Source organism: Cnephaeus nilssonii, assembly GCF_951640355.1.
Source record: "Cnephaeus nilssonii genome assembly, chromosome: 17".
NCBI classification, from domain to species: domain Eukaryota; kingdom Metazoa; phylum Chordata; class Mammalia; order Chiroptera; family Vespertilionidae; genus Cnephaeus; species Cnephaeus nilssonii.
In genome coordinates this window covers 42,740,022-42,757,664 of record NC_137088.1, presented here as the reverse complement: position 1 = coordinate 42,757,664, position 17,643 = coordinate 42,740,022, and the positions used below count along the sequence as shown (strand labels likewise).

Sequence of the window (17,643 nt, the reverse complement as noted above, 5' to 3'; positions counted from 1 at the left end):
TGAGAATTTTTGAAAAAAGACTTTGAATTCCTAAGACACTAAAAATTAAGCCTGGGACTACAAAGCGCTGGGTTTTTTGTCTTTACAAATAACTAGTTATTTTTTTCTAAGAACACCAGGCTATATCAGTGTTTTCAAACAATTTCTGCTTGATTTTTATCCATTTCTCTCTAATAAGCAAGGCATAAGCCTATTAGCATCACTGTTTGCCACAGCCAGCACAGCCTGGAGCTGAACACTGGGTGTGGATGGCCCTGGCTGTCTGCTCACGTGCCTCCCTCTCAGGAGAGGCCTGAAAGAGGGATGTTTTCACCCCATTATGAACATGAGAATACCAGGGCTAATCGTGATAGCATCTGGGCCAGGTTACCAGGGACAGCTGGCAGGGCTGGGCCTCTCCTCCACCTCCAGCCGACCCTGGCGTTGGCCTCAGACTGCTGGGCTCTCCTGATTATGCCACGAGGGTGGACTAGCCCATTCTGTCGTGTAAGCACAGCACAGAGGGCTATACCATGCGGTATACCATGCAGTGACCAGACTCTCTGAATAGCATTGTGGGCAATGCTGTTCTCACCAGCTCCATTTTCCTCAGTTTTAAGCCCAAGGTTGCCTTTACTTCCAGCCAGCTCTCCAATGAGGTGTGAGTGGAACAGGCATATTATTAAATCTCCTCTAGGCCCATAATTTTGTAGTTGCTTCCTAATATACTATCTCTTGGAACTGCGGTAACTTTTGCCACCACTTTCCTATTGTTGGCTCTTCTTTTCCTCATAATAAATAAATTTGTAAACCACTGACCAATTTAGGTAAGATTCTCCAAAAGAGAATTATTGGGTCAAAGCATGTAAGTATGAACATTCTTCATATGTACTAGCAATGTTTTCTTGAAGACTTTTTTAAAAACTAATTTTCATCCTTAAGAGTGTAAAACCTAAAAACAATATTTTTTCATAATGAAATTGAATCTCTGTTATTTCCTTGCTATTTCCCCTATTACAAAATAGTATATAAGTGTAATAAAAGGTCAAATATATATAAAAATAGGGTAAAACTTGGATATTTTTCATACATACAAGTAGATATACATTATGAGGTTGTTTAAAATTAACAAATTCTTTCTTTTAAATAAGGAATGCAAACAGCACCCCGCCTCCACAGAGAGCTCGTGTTCTCATCGGCCCACGGGCTTCAGCTGGCCTCTGTGTACTGTCTGCCGGCCATCCCACCATCAGGAAGCCATGCATCTGAGCCAGAGGGTCTTGCATTCATTTATTTATGGTCTCAAACACAGAGCTGGACAGGGCCACGTGGCCCACACTCACATGGGTAAGAAACTTGCCAAGCTCACTTACTACCTCAAGAGCAGAGCAGCTTGTCTGGACTATCACTGACACACTCATACAGAACCACAGCTGAGGACAAAGTACTTGGCTCTGTGATCATTGTACGGTTGAGCACTATGCTGTAACTCCTACTTCCAGAGTCCATCCCACTGGCCATGGGAAGAGCTGAGGACTGGACTTGCCCTGGTTTCCAGTTCCCATGCCCATCCACAGAATGGATCTCCTAAATTAAGCTGCAGCCCACCACTGCCTATGTATTTGGTGAAAACATTTAACATTGATCAGGTGTGTCAATATTTGGGTTATATAAAGGGTTGAAATTCATGGTCCATAAATGATCTTAGAAGTGCTTAAGAATCACAGGAAAAAGCATCTTCCAGACTCGGGGTCTCGTCAAGCTTAGCAGCCCTAGCTTGAGAACGCGTATGAAACATGCCTATATGTGTTCCTATAAAATGGTGCATGATAAGGGGAAAACAGGGTTCTCACAACAAGATGTAGTAGTTTACACACAAGTGAAGGTTAAAAACAAATGAGTCCTAAAGCAGAACCAAATGTAAACAGTTATCACCTCAGTCTTGCACTTCATTTAGGTCGACTTTGCTGGGGCTCTAACTGCAGGGAAATGCTAACATCACTAGACCTTCAGTTCTATGAAAACAGCAGCGTTGCACTTTCAATGTTCTATTTTCAATGATGGTTAATTCAACATTTCAAAGTACAGGAGTTATATCAGGCCAAGAATGATAAATAATGCCTCACAATTGCCGAAATCTGATTACACTGAGATAAGGGCAGTCCAAATTCTGCTCATACAAGTTTACACCTGAAGAACAAGAGAAGGAGAGGGAGAGAGAGAGAATTTTAAGGGAAGAATACTTTAGATTAATGAATGCTTCCAGTTACTCCTCTAGATTTAATATAAACAAGGAAACAAAGAAATGAATTCAGGATCCCATTTGCACTGAGGGGTGGAAATTAATAAAACAGTTTCATCCTGAAAGAAAAACTAAAAATTGACTTCCATTTAGGGAGCTAATTTATGCACTCCGGAGTCCTCCTACAAGCTAAGCAGCACAGACTATCCCAGCAGGCGCAGAACAACAGATCTTGAACCCTGCTGTGTTTGTTCAAGAAGCAAGTTAAGCTATTCCTAACAGGAAACAAAACAGGCAGCTGGGCTATTAAGCAGGATCCTTGGCCACACTGTGAGGCCCTGGATGCATCAATTGCTTTTCCGAACAGGATTAGAGGTGTGGTTGTCTTTAACTCTGGTTTTGAGAAGACTGCTGTGCCTGCTCGGAATTCTCAGGCTGATATTAACTAATACCAGGCCAGCAACACATAAAGCACCTTCAAAACCTCCAAGAAACTGTCTTTGACAAACTCCAAAAGCATGTGAAAGCAGCACAAAATGAGGGCAAGGGATACCAGTGTGTGCAAAAATTAACCCACATAAACAGCCAATGAGTATTTTTGCCTTTCAGTATGCAAGGCCCCTCTACAGTGATTAAGTTCACCACTGAGCGAATAGCTGTTGTTTAGTTTCTACAGACAGAATCTACTCGAATGAATAGGCAGCTTGAAAAATGGGCCTCCCCCCACCCCCTGCCAGGTATGACTATTGAATGTGCATTTGCAATGGCGCTGGGTAATTCTACTATATTATTATAATAAAATGGGATCGCCCAGATATTTTTGTTGAAGTCAAGAAGTACCATGTAAAGAAAAAAAGGAAAAATCTTTCTCACATATGGATGGTTTTTCATTATTGAATTCAAGGGCAATCAATACACTGGAGAAAGCTGTTCAATTTCCACCAAAAAGGAGAGATCTGTGATGGCCTGAAGGCATCGGGTCTGCACACTACATGATTTTTAACCAACATTTCAGGATGCTACCTATGTATTTGGTGAAAACGTTTAACATTGATCATGTGTGTCAACATTTGGGTTATAGAAAGGGTTGAAATTCATGGTCCATAAATGATCTTAGAGATGCTGAGGAATCATAGGGAAAAGCAAAACAAAACCATTTGTTTGCAAACTATTGTTCCAGAAAATAGTCATAAAGGGCTAGGAGATAAGTTTTGAAAGACTCTCAAAATATTAGACTCATGAAAACCATAACTTATAGGTAATATTCATTAGTGGCTGCTACACGTAAGAAGGATACCCAAATAGGACATTTTAAATTGTAGATCAGCAAAGAGATGAAAATAAGCATGTTTATAGAGACATAACAATTTAAAATATTTATAGAGAAAACAGTTGCAGATGATACAAGATGGCACAAATACAGACACCATATGGTCCAATGTACGCACTCATGACCTCGTGTGAGAAGCAGGCCAAAGACGAAGCAGCTGGAGATGCCTCCCTCTTATCCCAGAACAACAAACTCCTGAGTTTGGAAGGGGCTCATTATAATCATGTCCACGGATGGGTGAAATCTACAGGTAATGTCAAAAAAGTTAGGAAGAAATCTCTCAAAAACAATTGTCTCTTGAAGCATTTGCTTTGTGGGGTGTCAAACCCAATCAGCATGTCTTGCTGACTCATGTAAAGGGAGCAGTCAGGTAATACACAGAGTTTCTAACGAAATAGGAGGAGTCCAACATATCTTCTGGACTCTTTTCTCATCTCCTGATTATCATCAGGCTTGAGTCAGAACCACAGAACACTGCAGAGGTCCCAGACTTCATCATAATACAAGACTGTTGTCTTGACCTGCTCTAGAGCATCCTTTGACAAGCAAATAGTCACAGGAACTCTAAATTTTGTGAGTGTCCAGCATATGTCAAGCTCTGTGCTAGGCACAAGTGAGAGAAATAACTCTCAAAACCAAACTGCAAAGTTAGTCTCTCATTCCTGTTAAATAAACAAGAATCCTAAGGCTTAGAGAGCTTAAGTTACTTGCTCATGGTCACAAGTGAATGAAGGTGGGAATGGAGCCCACCATATTTCTTTGCTGGGTACGTGCAAGACAACCTATTTGAGGGGAATTAATGCTTGTAAGAACCTCATCTTTCCAGTAAAGGACTCTGAAAGTGTCACTGTGGTAACCCTGGGGAGGGCAAGGAAGGGTGTGAGGGGCAAGGATGCTCAGACACGACCAATGGCTACTGGTGGTCCTGAAGGAGAATGACTGCCATCCGCAGTGGGCCTCCAATCAACAGCCCTCTTCTTCCAGCCCAGATACCCAGAGGTTTATATTCAATCTCCTCCAAAGAGCTGAATTGCTCAGACACTACCCCAAAGAGTTCTGAAACCATTTCATTCAGGGTTCTTAATAATTTTTAATATTATTTTAACAGGGAAGACAATTTATAGGTGAGCAATGAGAGGAAAAGCTATTTCATGTTATACAGGGCTGCAGAACAAGGCCCTTGCATGGCCCAGCATCTTTTGGAAACAGGGAAGCCACTGGGAATCTTCCTTGATTCTGAACTTTCTATGATCACAATAACGTGCTTCCCTTCACAGGGCATGGGATGTGAGTCAACACATGATGACAGAAGAAAGAGTTCAGTGGACTAAGTGCTGTTGAAGAATCTGATGTCCCAGCAACAATTGTTCTTACCATATCCTGCGCTGCTTTCTTTTGAACTTTGTTTAAACTTCCATGGCTGATGGCAATTCAAATTCACAAGGAATCTTCTACAACAGAATCCTTTTGTATATGGATCAGTGGAAAGTTGATGAACAAATGCCAGTAAGTTGGGGCCAGTCCATTTTTAGGCACTGAATTTATTAAATCTCTTTACAAAGAAATTTCAAATGTGGGCAATTAGGAAAGCGTGACCTATCAAAGATGCTAAGCCTTCCAGATACTCTGGAATTCTGACCATATATTTATCCTGGAAGTGGTTGCTCTACTCAAATACTTTTAACTTTTAATGAAGTGTTCAGTCCTTTTGTGATGGCACTGGAGTGTAATCAAACATCACCACAAGCCAAGTCACACACTAGCATGTCTCGCCTTGTTTAAATACTCAAATACATTTGAGCAATTGTGTATTTCTAGGCCTCTGGTTGTCCATATGGTCTGAACAGACTGTCTTTTGTAGAGCAGTTGTGCCATCTCTCTCAACGAGGAGAAACCAAATTATCTCTGCTCCAAACTGGAGAGTCGGGGAGGTACTGCTGAAATTTCGGACTGGCACCCTTCCTCAACTCCTGAAACAAAACCATCCTTCATTTGGCCCCCAGAAATCACTGTGTCTCCTGGAAATCTTTCTCAGGTTTGTGAAATAGACAAGAACACGGCAGCAGGCATCACGTGATATGTTTTCTGCCATAACTGTCCTTAGGATACAATGACATGCCATGGGGACGACACAGCAAAGCCAGCACTGCAACCACATGGAGTCTTTCTGGACAGAGAACATTCTAGATGGTGGATCCAGGTCATCTCAGACAGACAATGAGGACCAGTGAAAGGGTCTGGCCATTGGTAAGAACTCTGTTCTAATGTTCTCTGGGTGGTATGGGTGACAAGACAAGAGACGAAGCTGTTGGTTTTGCAGCTAGCAAAACCCAAGGGGAGTTTGCAGAGATTTGGCTCCAGAGCCCAGAATCTTAACTTGATTACTGGGCCTTACTCATTATTCACATGATCTGTCTCTCTAGGAAAGTACCCCAGGAAAGACCTGGAATGCGATGTTTGAAGGAATGTGCCAAACTTTACCCTTGACCTATTATTTGAGAATTCTTAGCAAAATGGTTGGGCAGAGATTTGCCCCAAACCACTGTCCACTATAGGGTTCTTTGGTGGGACTAACTTGGCAGGGTGACAGGGGACAGCTGACTCAGTTGGCCTTTTTGCTCCTGTCCAACTCCAGGCTGCTGAAGTTGTAAGAGGAAAACCATTTCACTGGTCACGAACAGTGCTGAGCGCACAAGACCATGGAGGCATGCACAGCTCGTGAGCTCTGGGGATGACTGGAATGTGATGGAAAAGAGTTTACCTTTTGTGCCTGAGGGAGCTGAAAAATAAGGGGAAAACAAAACAAAAAGAAAAAAAAGCAATCATTATATAAGAAGTGAAGATTAACTGTAAAACTTTGTTCAGCTGCATTGGCAAATGAAAAGACCATAATTGGGAGAAAAAGAGGAAAATAAAACTAAAGCCAAGTCATTTCCCAAAATAAAGCTTCGGTGCTGATTATTGCATCTGCTGTCTGAATCTGTAGTGTCAACAGATCGTTGTGAGCAGGCATTTTGGGAATCTCCATGCCCAGGCAGTTTGGTAACCTCCCTGCAAAGCTGGACATGAGGTTCTGTCCAGTAGCCCAAAACACATACACTTCCAAGACCCAATCCCTTCTTCCTGTAGCCATCAGTTCCCACTGGAGGAGGGCTCACCAGACACATCTGTGGTTGGGAGAGGGGAGGGAGCAAGAGCTATTGGTCTCTAGTGGTTACAGATCAGGGCTTAGAATTATCTGGGCCACATGTTGATTGTACCAAAGTTGAGAAACCCTGTTGTACATAAAGGTAAGACCATTAGAAGTAGGTTATGCTTTTAAAGCCCATTTCCTTGCTTTGTGGCACATTAACCGTTCTCTTTTTTGGTGGTTAAGGAAGCATGCACAAGAATTTGGGCTTTTGAAGTAAAGCTGATATTTTTAGAACAACAAAAAGGCAGTCAGTCAATGCATAATATCCAGCATAATCGCTTTCCCAATGGCATAGGCAAGGAACTGAAGTCAGAGACGTGCAAAAAGATGAACATTTACAAGATGTATTTGTCTATTTTTCTACATGGAGACTATCAGGCTCAATGCCACAGTATTTGTGACATTATAGTACACAGTGTTTTAAAAAGCATTTTTCTAATCTGGAGTAGAATTAGTGTTATCTGCATGTAAATACCAAATATAAAAATTCATTTTTAAGACAAACTTCTTTCTTAGAGATTAACATTTATTGACTGTGAATTCATCATCAGGCACCGTATTAAGCCCTTTCTTTGTATTATCAAATAAAATCACAGCAACCCAATACTAGGCACTCATATTATCCCCATTTTACAAATGACAAACAAAAGAAAATTAGAAGTTATGTAATTGTGCAATGTCCCATAGATAATAAATTACAAAGGTGGACTGCCTGTCTTTAAAACACACAAATTCAACGCAACTCATACATTAACAAAGGCCACAAACACCTGAAAATTGTGACCACAGACTTCCTGTCTCTAGACTTCAATATGTTTTCTTTTATTATTGATTTTGAGAGAGAGAGAAAGGGAGAGGGATAGAGAGATAGAAACATTAATGGTGAGAGAGAATCATTGATCAACTGCCTCCTGCATGCCTCCTTCTGGGGATCCAGCCCGAAACCTAGGCATGTACCCTGACCAGAAATCAAACCATGATCTCTTGGTTCCTGGGTCAACAACCAATCACTGAGCCACACCAGTTGGGCCTCTAATGTTTATAACATCAGAAATAGTAGAAGATGCAAGACAACTAAACCAGACATCCTAGGGCCCCCATTTGGATCTTCTGCCCCCCCATTCTTTTTGCCTTTGGAAGAATGCTCTCTCTTCCCATGCACCAAGACCAGGGCTTTCTTGAACCCACCCTGCAGCCCTGACCCTCTATAGGAGCCCAGCAAAGGGCAGAAGGATAAATCCAGACCAACAAGATGTCTCAGGTCTCAGAGACTTCTCTAGGATGTGGAAGAATGTCCAAGAAGGGCAGACCTCAACCTCTCCAACACATATTTTCCAAGCAACTTTATCCTGAAAGGTCTTCCAACTTAAGAAGACAGGAATACAGGCATGCTCTTTGGATTCTTCCCTCCCAGTTATGGCTGTGACTATGCAAAAGGAAGTTCACGAGTTCTTCCAGTGCTTCTCAAGAGGTCGAGGGAAAAAATGTATGGGGAGGTGAGAAATCGAGCTTAAAATGAGGAATCATTTAAAGAAAAGTCTCTTAAATATTAAACATCTTTTCACACAACGGAAAAGAAACCTTGGAGACGCGAACATTAGGGGAATGATGAATGTGTGTTTCCTTAGGAAAGCATTTGCGCTGAATCACAGCTATGTCATATGAAATGCACGGGGGGCCGTGAGAATTACAAGTGTTTGATGAACTATAAAATAAATACCAAAGTTAAGCCCTGTACAAACTGCTGGACTTGACAGGCCTCTCTGGAAGGAGACTTCCCTCTCTCTCTCTTGCTCTTTTTCTGGAAGTTTGATCTTCATGGAGCAGAAAACACCACTTTTTGCCTCACCCGGTTGAGCAAATGGGAAGAAATCCTGGGAAGGAAAATGAGAGACCAGGCCTCTGTGGTGATGTCCTCTGCTACAGCTGCCCTCAAACTTTCCACAAAACATATATTTTCCTCAAGAAATAGAGAACAAAGAGCAGCTTTCCTATCGGAGAACAAAGAGCAGCTTTCCTATCGGAGCTTTTAAATAACATAAATTACAGCTTGCAATGCCCTAAACAGGTTGGACCACTGAGAAGGAGCCTCAGAATAGAACATAACAAATTCAGATCAGATCACTGGCAGCCACAGATGCTACTGCTTAGGAGTCAGCCCTGGAGGACATACCGTTCACTCAACATGCGCAAGCAGTATGCAGGGCCCCCAGCTGGGAGCCAGGCCCTGGACCCTGGGTCTGCCTTTGCCTCTGGCTGGAGTCTTGTGGCCCATGCCTTCCAGCCATTGGACAAGGTGCTGTTCTGTAAAAAGGAATGGTGGAGGGGGGGCTGGGGAATGGGCCAGATCTTGGATGGCCCGTAGGTGTTGCCTTGAGGGCCAAGTCTGACTGATTAGTAATGGCTGTCTGGAGGAGATCAACCTTCTCACATGTTGAGAAGGATTCTGAAGTTATGTCTGAGTTTTGTTAGAAAGAATGTAACAACCAATTAGCAATGTCTGTTGTGGGCTAAAAAATGAGGAATAGTAAAACATATTCCTGGACATGATGATCTCGGAAGGTCTGAGCACATCTATAATTTTTATGTAATTATTTGTTTCATGTCTCTCTCCCACGAGGTCACGAGCTCCATGAGGGCATGAGGAGGATATCTGCCTTGTATGTAAGTCTCCATGAAGTTCTCTAATCTGTGCCTGTGACTGGTGTTCACCTGTTAAGGAAGGCGCCTTATTACTAGGGTATACCCAGGATGGATGCCAGAGAAAGATAATTGAGGTAACTGACTGGATGCCACAGCCCACTGCACCCCCACACACCATGTTGATAACCCAAGTAGATGGCTTTCAAGAAGAAAACAAATATCTCTGCCACAAGAATAGGTGCGAAACGCTTGGACTCCCATATGCCTGGCACAGGCTTCTGTATATGTTCAGATTGTCTCACCAACCCATGGATGTGCATAAAACCAACATGGGAAATTCCCCATCACCATGGGGTCTGAGGGGAGGCAACTTCTCTTCCACAAAGACCTCTCCTTCTTCAAGGCCACCTTGTCAGGCACTGCCTACCCAAGTTTCACCTCTCTGGGTCTGTTTCCTCACTCACTACAAAACAGTCTGCACAGGTAACTTCAGGTTTCTTCCAAGTCAAATGTCCCCAGATAGGATGATTCCATACCCAACTGTGTACACCCTCCAGTCACTTTTTCAAAAGAAAGAAGTCGTGGTGTGCAGCCAGCTTGCACATCCCTAGAGAAAAGCTGGGTGCAGGATGCATTCATGTGGCACTTCATGTTTGAACACGGAAAGACTGAGAATGTGTCATTCAAGAGAGAATGAAGGAGAGGAAAGTGATGAAGATAAAGGTGACAGGAATAATAGAAACAGCCACTCTTCAGTGAATATTCTCAGTGGACCAGGCACTTGGCTAAGTGCTTTACTATTTTGAGTAATGCTAGTACTCACAGCAGACCTTTGGGTTAAATATTAGCATCATCCTCAGTTTATAAATGATGAAATGGATAATACATTTGACCTTTGAACAACATGAGTTTAAACTGCATTGGTCCACTTATTCGTGTTTTTTAATAAACACATAAAATATTACTTTTTCTTCTTTATGATTTATTAATAACATTTTTCTCACTTACTTCATTGTAAAAATACAATATGTAATAATATGACATATACAAAATAAAATGTGTGTTACTTGAAATTTTATGTTATCAGTAAGGCTCTGGTTGACAGTAGGCTAATAGGAGAATCCAAAGTTATATGCAGATAGTTGACTATGCAGGGGTGGGGCACTTTGGGGTTAACACTCAGGACCCCTGCGTTGTTCAATGGTCAAATGTATTTAGAATGGCTAAGTACAAGTTCACCCAGCCAGGAGATGCTTGTGCTAAGGGCCAAAGTCAAGTCTGTCTGCAGCCTACCTCTGCTTTAACCATCAGGATCAAGATGCTGCTTCTCATGTAGACCAAGGGTGCTAGCACCAGGCTATGCCCCTGAAGCCTCTAGGGAACCTCTCAGGCCATTGCATCTGGGCATCTCCCATGTGAGAAAGGTGCAACGAGTAATCCTGGCACCACCTCTTATGGGAGAGTCTGGATGGAGGACAGAGAATCCAGCCTGTCAGTTCTCTCAGCATGTAGCATAGGATGTACGGTGTAGCCTAAATATTCACCATGCCCTCTCCTGTCACAGACAGGGACACATGCTCTCTCCTCCTCCAGCGACCCTCCCCCCCACCTCCCTTGCCTAGCAAACACCTCCACTTCTCTGGTCAGTTGTCACTGTCACAGAGAAGCCTTGTCTGACCCCACATATCATATGCCCTCATCATATGCCCTCATAACACCATGCTCATCCTATTCACAGTTACTGCCAATTGCAATAACTGCCATTCTACCCCCCCTTTTTTTGTGTAACAGAAACCCAACTTTTAGCCAGGCTCAGCTAAATGTCTCTATTAGAGCTTGGTATGGCTAAGTGATTCAGACATGGCCAATGAGATATCTATGGATATGGCTTTTCCAAATGGTGTAAATAAAAGGATTTTCTCCAGTCTACTGCCAGGAAGGGAGTTATGATGGCTGGCATCCTAGTAGCCATTCTGAATTATAAGGTTATCTTGAGGATGGAAACCACACACTAGGATGTTGCGTATAGTAGAAATGACAGCCAATTATAATAGCCATCACATGCTATGCAACATCCTAAGTCCTTTACCTATATTAATTTATTGAAAACCCAAAGAAACCTTATTAGGCAAGTTCTATTATCATCACAGTTTTGCAGAAGTTATAACTGTAAGGTCACAGAGCCAGAAAGCAGCAAAGACAGGATTGGAGAAGGCAGAATAGTGAAAAGGCTATTAAATAATCTAGATGAGTGATGATGGACCAAGGTGCTGGTGGTGGAGGTTGCAGGCAGTGGTCTCTATCTATTTGAGTGTAGAGATGATGGACTGGATGATCACTGAGCGAAGGAGAGACATCAAGGATGTGTCCAAGGTATGTGGGCCAGGTAAATGCAGAAATGAAACAGCCATTTACTGAGAAGAGAAAAACTACGGGACAAGCATATTTGAGGAAAAATATACAAAGTTCAGTTCCGTATAAAATTGGCAATTTTAAGATGTTTCTGAGATTTGCAGGCAGAGGTGTATGGTAGGCAGTATAAGCCCTGTCAGGAGGCAGACAAGGCCACCAAGGGAGGGCAGTGAGAGCCCACATCCAGGAACCGCATCATCGGGGACTCCTTCAGCTCCAGGTCTGCATGCTGAGGTGGCCAGAAAGGAGCTGTGGGGGGTTGCAGGTGAGTAGAAGGAGATCGGAGCACTCTCTGAGTCCCTGAAATGATACAAAGGTGTCTCAAAAAGAGACAGCGCTTCCACGAGGGAAGGGCATGCTTTGTTTTAACTTTCCTCATATACTTCGTTTCTATCTCAGAGTTCTACCCAGAGCCATGGGGACAACTGAGAGGACACACATTGCTCTTTTGCTCAACCAAGTTCTGGAATTGACTGGACTCCTTTTTAAAAATAAACTCCAATTAAAGATCTATTGATCAAAACAACACATTTCACTATAAAATATGTAAAGACCAAATGGGAAACAAAGTATTTTCCTGCCAACTGTGTAGAACAAAAAAAGCCTGGCCTACATATGTTTATCCTATTTGTAAAGCTGGCCCTTTGCCTCAGGCCTTATGAATGAGCAATACATCCCTGCTTGCTGCAAAGGTTCTTTGTGTTCATTTTTTTCTTGTACATGTTTGCATTTATAATCTTCCATTCTTCTTCATTAAGCAATGTGGATAAAATCCCTACTTCTCTATATATCAGAGGAAGTTCTGCTAATTGGCTCCAACTCCAAAAACTACGCCAAGCAGGGGAAGGTCTCTGATGAGCTGAGATTTGGCAGCGTAGATTCTGTCCCAGATTCATCCACTCCCACCATCGCACAGCGAGCCACCACTGTTGCCCACCTGCCTCCTCACTTTTATTCCTCCCTCCAGTCCTTTCTCTTTATTGCATCCAGAATGATCTGACAGTATAAGCCTGTTACTTTCCCAGCCCTGTTGCCCAAGCCTCCTTTGCTTGCCTCAAAGCCTTTGTGTGGCTTTCTCTGATTGGCTGATGCTCCGTCCCCTGGCCATGTCCCTGACGCCCCTTCCCCCCACAACCCCACCTCACTGATTCCTACCCATCTATCAGATTTTAGCTCTGATGGCACCTCCTCTAACAGGAGCCCCTATATCAACCCCAAGTGTTTTTCTATGACATCGTCTTGTTTATTCCTGTCTTAGCATTTATTATATTCTGTAATCTTATTTGTTACCTCCCCACCTGAAAACTTAAGATCCATCTGAGGGCCATATCTGTCTTATTCATAGTTTTATCACCAGGGACTAGACATGTGCTGTATCTGGCTCTTAGTAAGAATTTAGTACAAAGGAAAGAGGGAAAAAAGAAAAGGAAAGGAAATGTTGATGAAGGATGAATGGATGGGGAGAGAAAGAAAATAAACTAAAAAAAGAGAGAAGACAAGAAAACAGGAGGTAGGAAGAAAAGAAGGAAGGAAAAGGAAGGGAGGAAAAAAGGAAAGGAAGCAGGAAGGAAGGGATGAAATAAGGGAAGACCTTGGAGTTTGGTAGGCTACGTTTCAAATCCCACCCTACCACTTCCTAGCTGTGAGGACTTGGGCAGCAACATATCTCTGAGCTCTGAATGTCTCACCTGTAAGACAACAGTAACAACACCATTTCATGGGATTGGTGTGAGGACTAAATGAGATAAATACATCCTGACTTCCATTAATCCCTTGTCACGGTGCTGCCAATGACGGAGGGAAGAATGGGAGCAGTGGCAGAGACAGACAACTTTCAGAGTGCAAGATGAGAACAAAACAGGGTCAATAAAAGAAAATAAATTTAACTGATTTTTCTATTTTAAAATTATTCAATTCCCCATTTAAATTTTTGTTCCATATCCCTTAAGTCCTTCAAGCCAGGGGAGAGAATGGTATCTATGTATTCCAAATTGTCTTGCTTTTGTCAGTTTGGGTGTTATCTTACCTGACCCTAGACCAGTGATTTTCAACCGGTGTGCTACAAGAATATTTAACACATGCAATACTTGACTATTTAGTCAGGGGCACTGACCTCTTTTCACTTAGATTGCCAAATAAAAAAAAATGACAACAGCCAACATAACAATAGCCATCCAGTGTGAATGAATCAAAATTATACCTTTTTTGTCAGATGGGCAGAAAATATAATTTTTGGTGTGCCACAGAATTTTTGTAATTAGTTTATGTGTGCCATGAGATGAAAAAGTTTGAAAAACTCTTCTGTAGATAATTTATTAGTGATTTATCAACATCTAGTTTGGGGTATAGATGAAACTTTAACTCATTTTCCAATAATATGTTTAAAAAACAATATATATCTTTGCAACACACAGATATTTTAAAGTGTTCCTTTAAAAAAAATCTCATAAACAATGCATGTTCCTTGTAGAAAATTAGATATAAAAGACAGGCAAAGAAGACATTTAATGCCACCTATGATGCTAATATCCATTGTTGACCTCAGGTAACATCATGTTAAATGACTGTACAGTATTAAATTATTTAAATATATAATAAATTACTTATTGAATTCCTTGTTATTAGCTATCTGAATTGTATTCACCTTGTCACTAACATGAATGACACTGTAATAAACATCCTTGCAAAAAATGTCCTTATAGTGAAACTAGAGGCCTGGTGCATGAAAATTCATGCACTGGAAGGGGGCGTACCTCAGCCTGGCCTGCCCCATCTCACAGTCTGGGAGCCCTCATGGGTGGGAGGCGACCTGGATATCAGGAGAAGGCGACACCCCATCACACCTCTGCTGCTGCCACTGCCGGCAGCGCAAGCCTTGGCCGGCCCTGGTTACCTGAGCCTCGGGCAGCCCTGGGTGGCTGGGCAACTGCCATCTGAGGCTTGCCTGTGCCTTGGGCTGGCCCTGGATGGCTTGGGGGCTGAGGAGACTGGGGGACTCCGGAGACAGGCACACAGAGTGGCTGGGCCCGCCCAGGTGGGTCCAGCCTTGCCGCACACCTGCCGCCCCGGCGGGGCTGAGGGGACTGAGCACTGCCATCTTGTGGCTGTAGGTGCTGCCATATTTGAGGGCATGGCAGTCAATTATCATATTCCCTCCTTATTGGCTGTAGGTGCCACCATCTTTTCGACAGAGTGAGGGTCAATTAGCATATTCCCTCTTTATTAGATAAGATTGTTGTATATATTCTCAACTTTTCAAGAGGTTGAATTACTAGTTAAAGGACTTCTATATTTTAGTCAAATGCCTCAAGAAAAGCTTTCTTAATTTACACCCTGACCAGGATTCTGTCTTTCTAATACTCATCTCACCACCCCTAAGTCAACACTATACATTATTGTTTTAAAAATTCTTCCAGTAATTTAAAAAAATAGATTATATGGATAGGCCTTTTCCATGGTCCAAATAAGTTACAGACAGAGAGAATACTCAAATTCAAAATTTCTGAACAACTAGTTCTACTGGTTGGCCCACTGCAGAGTAGCTACCTCGTGTCATTTAGTAGAAAAGAAGTGGACTGATAACTAAAGGTCAGATTTGTCAAACTTAACTTTGGATGAAAAAAATCTGTTTTTTGTGTTTTTTTGTTTTGTTTTGTTTTGCAGCAGCAGAGCCATGCCTGGATGAAAGGCAAGGCTGCATAAATTACTCACTTGATGGCAGACATTTCTGGGGATGCTGAAAAATGTGGATTATTAATGGGCAGACCATTAGCTATATGTAACAATTCTCACATTACATATAGCTAAGCCTATCGGCTGGAGGAAAACCCCAGACATTTTGCTCACTATAATGTTCTGAATATTCTCACAATAAGAAGTCATTTCTCATCAGGCTTGAACTCTGCATTGTATTGGAAAAATAAGTTTCCAATTAAAATTGTCATTCTTCACCCTTACTTTGGGTGGTCATCTTGCAGAAAAATTATCTGGAGTTGGGGAGCCCATGGTCCTGCTTGCTCCCTGTGAGAACACAGGTTGGTAGAATCAAAGGAAATTTGGCAAAGTCCAGATAAAACCGCGGCGATGCATTTGTATTTCCTGCTTAGAAACCACATTGGTTCACTTGGCAGTCCAGGGATCAGTTTACATTAAGGAGAATCTGATAGGGAAGAAAGTTCTTTTCTGCAGTATTCATTTTGGAAATATCTGAACAGGATACAAAACCATTCAGACCTTCTCCTGAACTCCCACCCTACCAGTGTCACTTTTCAACATTGTGACTACTTCCAGTTGGATGCTCTAAGCTTCTGGTTTTAATTAAAACTTAATTTGCAAAAATGTTTCATAATTTATGCATGTCATGTAATTCCTCTGAGACTATGAACTTGGAGCCAATGCGGGGACATATAAGGAGACATTTTACTGAGAAGGTTGGGGGAGGAAAGGGAGGTAGTAAGAGAAGTACCAACAGGGGTGCAACAGAGGAAGGTACTAGTACTTTCTTTCAGCCTCCCACAACCTGGATATGAAGCCACCGGGAAGAGACATGGGCCTTGATGTCTAAAAGCAGAGAGCACATATGGAATGTCACAGTCTCAGAGAAACAGAAAATTCAGGAATGACCAGAAAGCCCTCCAAGGAAGACCTACCATGGGATATGGTGAGCCAAAGAATTTGAAACCCTTCAAAATAGATAAATGAGTTCCCCTCTCCCACAGAGGAGGCATAAAAAACCCTCAGAGGAGGGGCAGGGATCAGCGGAAACTCTCTCTGTAGACGGAAGCATTGGCTGGCACCATTATTTCTTTTGTTGTGATCTCCTTCTACTTGGCTGGCCCAGTGTGGGCAGGCACCAAATCTGTCCTTCTCTATTAACCTGCGTAACACCATTCACCTTGCCCTGCCATCCCTCTGAGATCCAGCCCCACCCAAGCCACTTGCACTGGCCATAGCCTCTTTCAAGTAACTCCAGACCCACCACACATAGCGGCTGGCCTTGATTCCCACCACAGGCTTTCTCAAGTAGTACCAAGCTCAGCATGAGCATCAGATGGTCTCAGCTCACACTATAGCCTTTTCCAAGCTCATCATAAGCAGGAATCTTCTTTGGTTCACAATGTAGCCTTTCTAAAGCTGCTCCAAGCCCAGAACAAGTGGCAGCCAGCATTGGCCCATACTGGAGCCCCTTCCAAGAAGCTCCAGACCAGAAACACCTCCCAGCCAGATTTGACCCCCACCAGAGCCCCACCTAAGAAGCTCCACAACCAACATACCTGATAGGGGACCTGAATGGCACCAAAACAGCTCCCTATCTGTAGAGCCCACCCCACACACCAGATCATCTAGGATCAGCCCCACCCACTGGAACACCAATAGTGATTACAGTTCTACTATAAGAGGAGGACACACACAATCCACAAAAGGGACATGCCTGGGGCACCTGGCTCTAGTGAGCCTGGAGCATTGTGCTACTGAGACCCACAAGATGTCCCCTACAAAAGGCCATTTTTTTTTCAAGACTGAGAGATATAGAAGATCTACCTAATACATAGAAACAAACACAGAAAGACAGCCAAAATGAAGAGACAAAGGAATAAGGTCAGGACAAACCTCCCGAGAAATAACTAAACAAAAATGAATATAAGCAATATACCAGAAAATAATACAAAGAAATGGTTATAGAAATACTCAATGAATTCAGGAGAATACATGAATTTAGTGAGAACTTCAACAGAGATAGAAAATGTAAAAAAGGACCAATCAGAACTAAAGAACAAAATAACTGGAAAAAAATGCATTATAGGAAATCAGCAGCATATGAGATGATGCAGAGGAATGAATGGA

The 17,643-nt window shown here is 42.5% G+C and overlaps 1 protein-coding gene across 1 annotated transcript in view; it reads right to left on the bottom strand.

The window, feature by feature from the left end:
* Window positions 1-17,643, bottom strand: part of CACNA2D3 (calcium voltage-gated channel auxiliary subunit alpha2delta 3) — a gene marked incomplete at both ends in the record, with an annotated part of 817,125 nt that overhangs the window by 242,534 nt on the left and 556,948 nt on the right. The window contains one exon of the mRNA XM_079795466.1: window positions 6,313-6,330. Coding sequence (XP_079651592.1) covers window positions 6,313-6,330 — 18 coding nt within the window. The remainder of the gene's footprint in view (window positions 1-6,312; window positions 6,331-17,643) is intronic.